The sequence below is a fragment of the Mytilus edulis genome, chromosome 10, assembly GCF_963676685.1.
Source record: "Mytilus edulis chromosome 10, xbMytEdul2.2, whole genome shotgun sequence".
In the NCBI taxonomy this organism is placed as follows: Eukaryota; Metazoa; Mollusca; class Bivalvia; order Mytilida; family Mytilidae; genus Mytilus; species Mytilus edulis.
Genome location: NC_092353.1, coordinates 36,512,693 through 36,514,334, shown reverse-complemented (window position 1 = coordinate 36,514,334; position 1,642 = coordinate 36,512,693). Strand labels below are relative to the sequence as shown.

General features: G+C 34.2%; 1 protein-coding gene across 1 annotated transcript; it reads right to left on the bottom strand.

Annotated features, from left to right (window-relative positions):
- Window positions 1–287: 287 nt before the first annotated feature.
- LOC139492415 (uncharacterized) lies at window positions 288–1,304 on the bottom strand. Its single transcript, XM_071280615.1, has 2 exons — window positions 1,238–1,304; window positions 288–770 (listed from the first exon to the last, which is right to left on the bottom strand). Exons 1-2 carry the CDS (start codon window positions 1,248–1,250, stop codon window positions 301–303), a joined length of 483 nt encoding a protein of 160 aa, XP_071136716.1. The 5' UTR covers window positions 1,251–1,304; the 3' UTR covers window positions 288–300.
- Between the last annotated feature and the right edge of the window lie 338 nt (window positions 1,305–1,642).

Here is a 1,642-nt window from a genome sequence, read left to right as displayed (position 1 = left end):
TCATTGTGAGCCTGTCCTAAGTCAGGAGCCTCTGTCCTTAGTTAGTCTTGTTTGATTATTAATTCTAGTTTCTTTTAAACATTTCGGAGTTTAGCATGACGTCTATTATTACTGAAACAGTATATGTTTTTGTTTGCAGGTCAGCAGAACCACGTCTCCAGGTTTGGGATCTTTCACGCTGCATTGGAGACCCATTGATGACCTTCGGTTGTTTTCTGCGTTTTAGAAGGGGTTGTTGTCTCTTTGACACATTCCCCTATCACATTCTCAATTTTATTTTCATAAAAAAAGTTTGATACTTTATCTAGAGCAAACGACACAGTTTATAGCCATGTTGTTAACATAAGGAGGACAGGCTAAAGATCCACAATTAGTTGTGGTAGCGTACAGTAAATGACCATCTTTGTCATCTTGTCCAGCTTGTAGAAATTCTGGGTGACTATCAAGGCAAATGTATGACGATGGTTTATGGCTGTAAGCACCTGATGCTAATATACCATGATATTCCAATTTCCAGTCGCTATCACACGATATCCTTCCAGGAATCATTATAGTTGCTGAAGTATTTGCGCTTCTGCATAGTGCACAGGGAACATCTTCATTTAATGCACCATTAACAAAAAAATGTCCATCTTGGTACTCTGATCCAGACAAGAAGCTGTTACCAGGTGCTGTTCTATTACTTAGTTCAGGATTGTTTGGAAGACAAAGCATATTAGCTGGACCGCCATAATAATGAGAACGTACATGGTCTTGGCCTGCTGCAAAGCCTAAAACAATAGAATACTCAAAATATGCAGCAAACCAGTCAATGAAGACAATTACCGGTATCATGATTATACTGACTTCATAATACAACAACAAAGAGATGTGGTTCATATATATGATTGCCAATGAGACACAAGCACGGAGGAATAGTTTTGATTAATAGTAGATTGATGTACGAAAATTCATTTATGATTCAACACAATGCAACATCTAAATATTAACATAGATATCACTATAGAATATAATTTGTGGTATTGCTCTTTTGTGAAATTTTGGAATTAAAACCGTTTTCATAACAAGATGGACAAGACCGTTTCTACAGTGAGAGTTTTGGATTGTTTGAAATAACTAGGATGGTCATATTCAAATTATATGTAATTCTTTGCGCCCAAATATCCATATTACTTTTAAAACAAAATCTTTTGAATATATAAAACATATATCCTAAAAAAGAATTTAAAGTATATACCTGTGTACAACATATCTGTGCGTAATCCGCTACATTGTTTACATCCCCAGCGAATATACGTTGATCCCCTATCTGGTAAAGAAATTGAAAAGATATTTTATTATAACACTCTAACTATATATATATTGTAAATACTTTAACATATAATTCGATAAATAACATATAACTGAAGAAAAAACCTTTAGGCATCAAAACATGAATAATATGACCTAAATGGTATATTAAGATGGCAATCAAATTCATAGTATATGTTTAACTCTTGACGTTACGGACATCTTTCGAGGGTACACATTCCTTTTTTTATATATAATTTGAATGTGCGATCTCACTGTCGAGAGTACACAAAAGATGAACTTTAAATGTTTTCTCGCTTCTCGAACGCCATAAACTTAAAACTTGGTCATA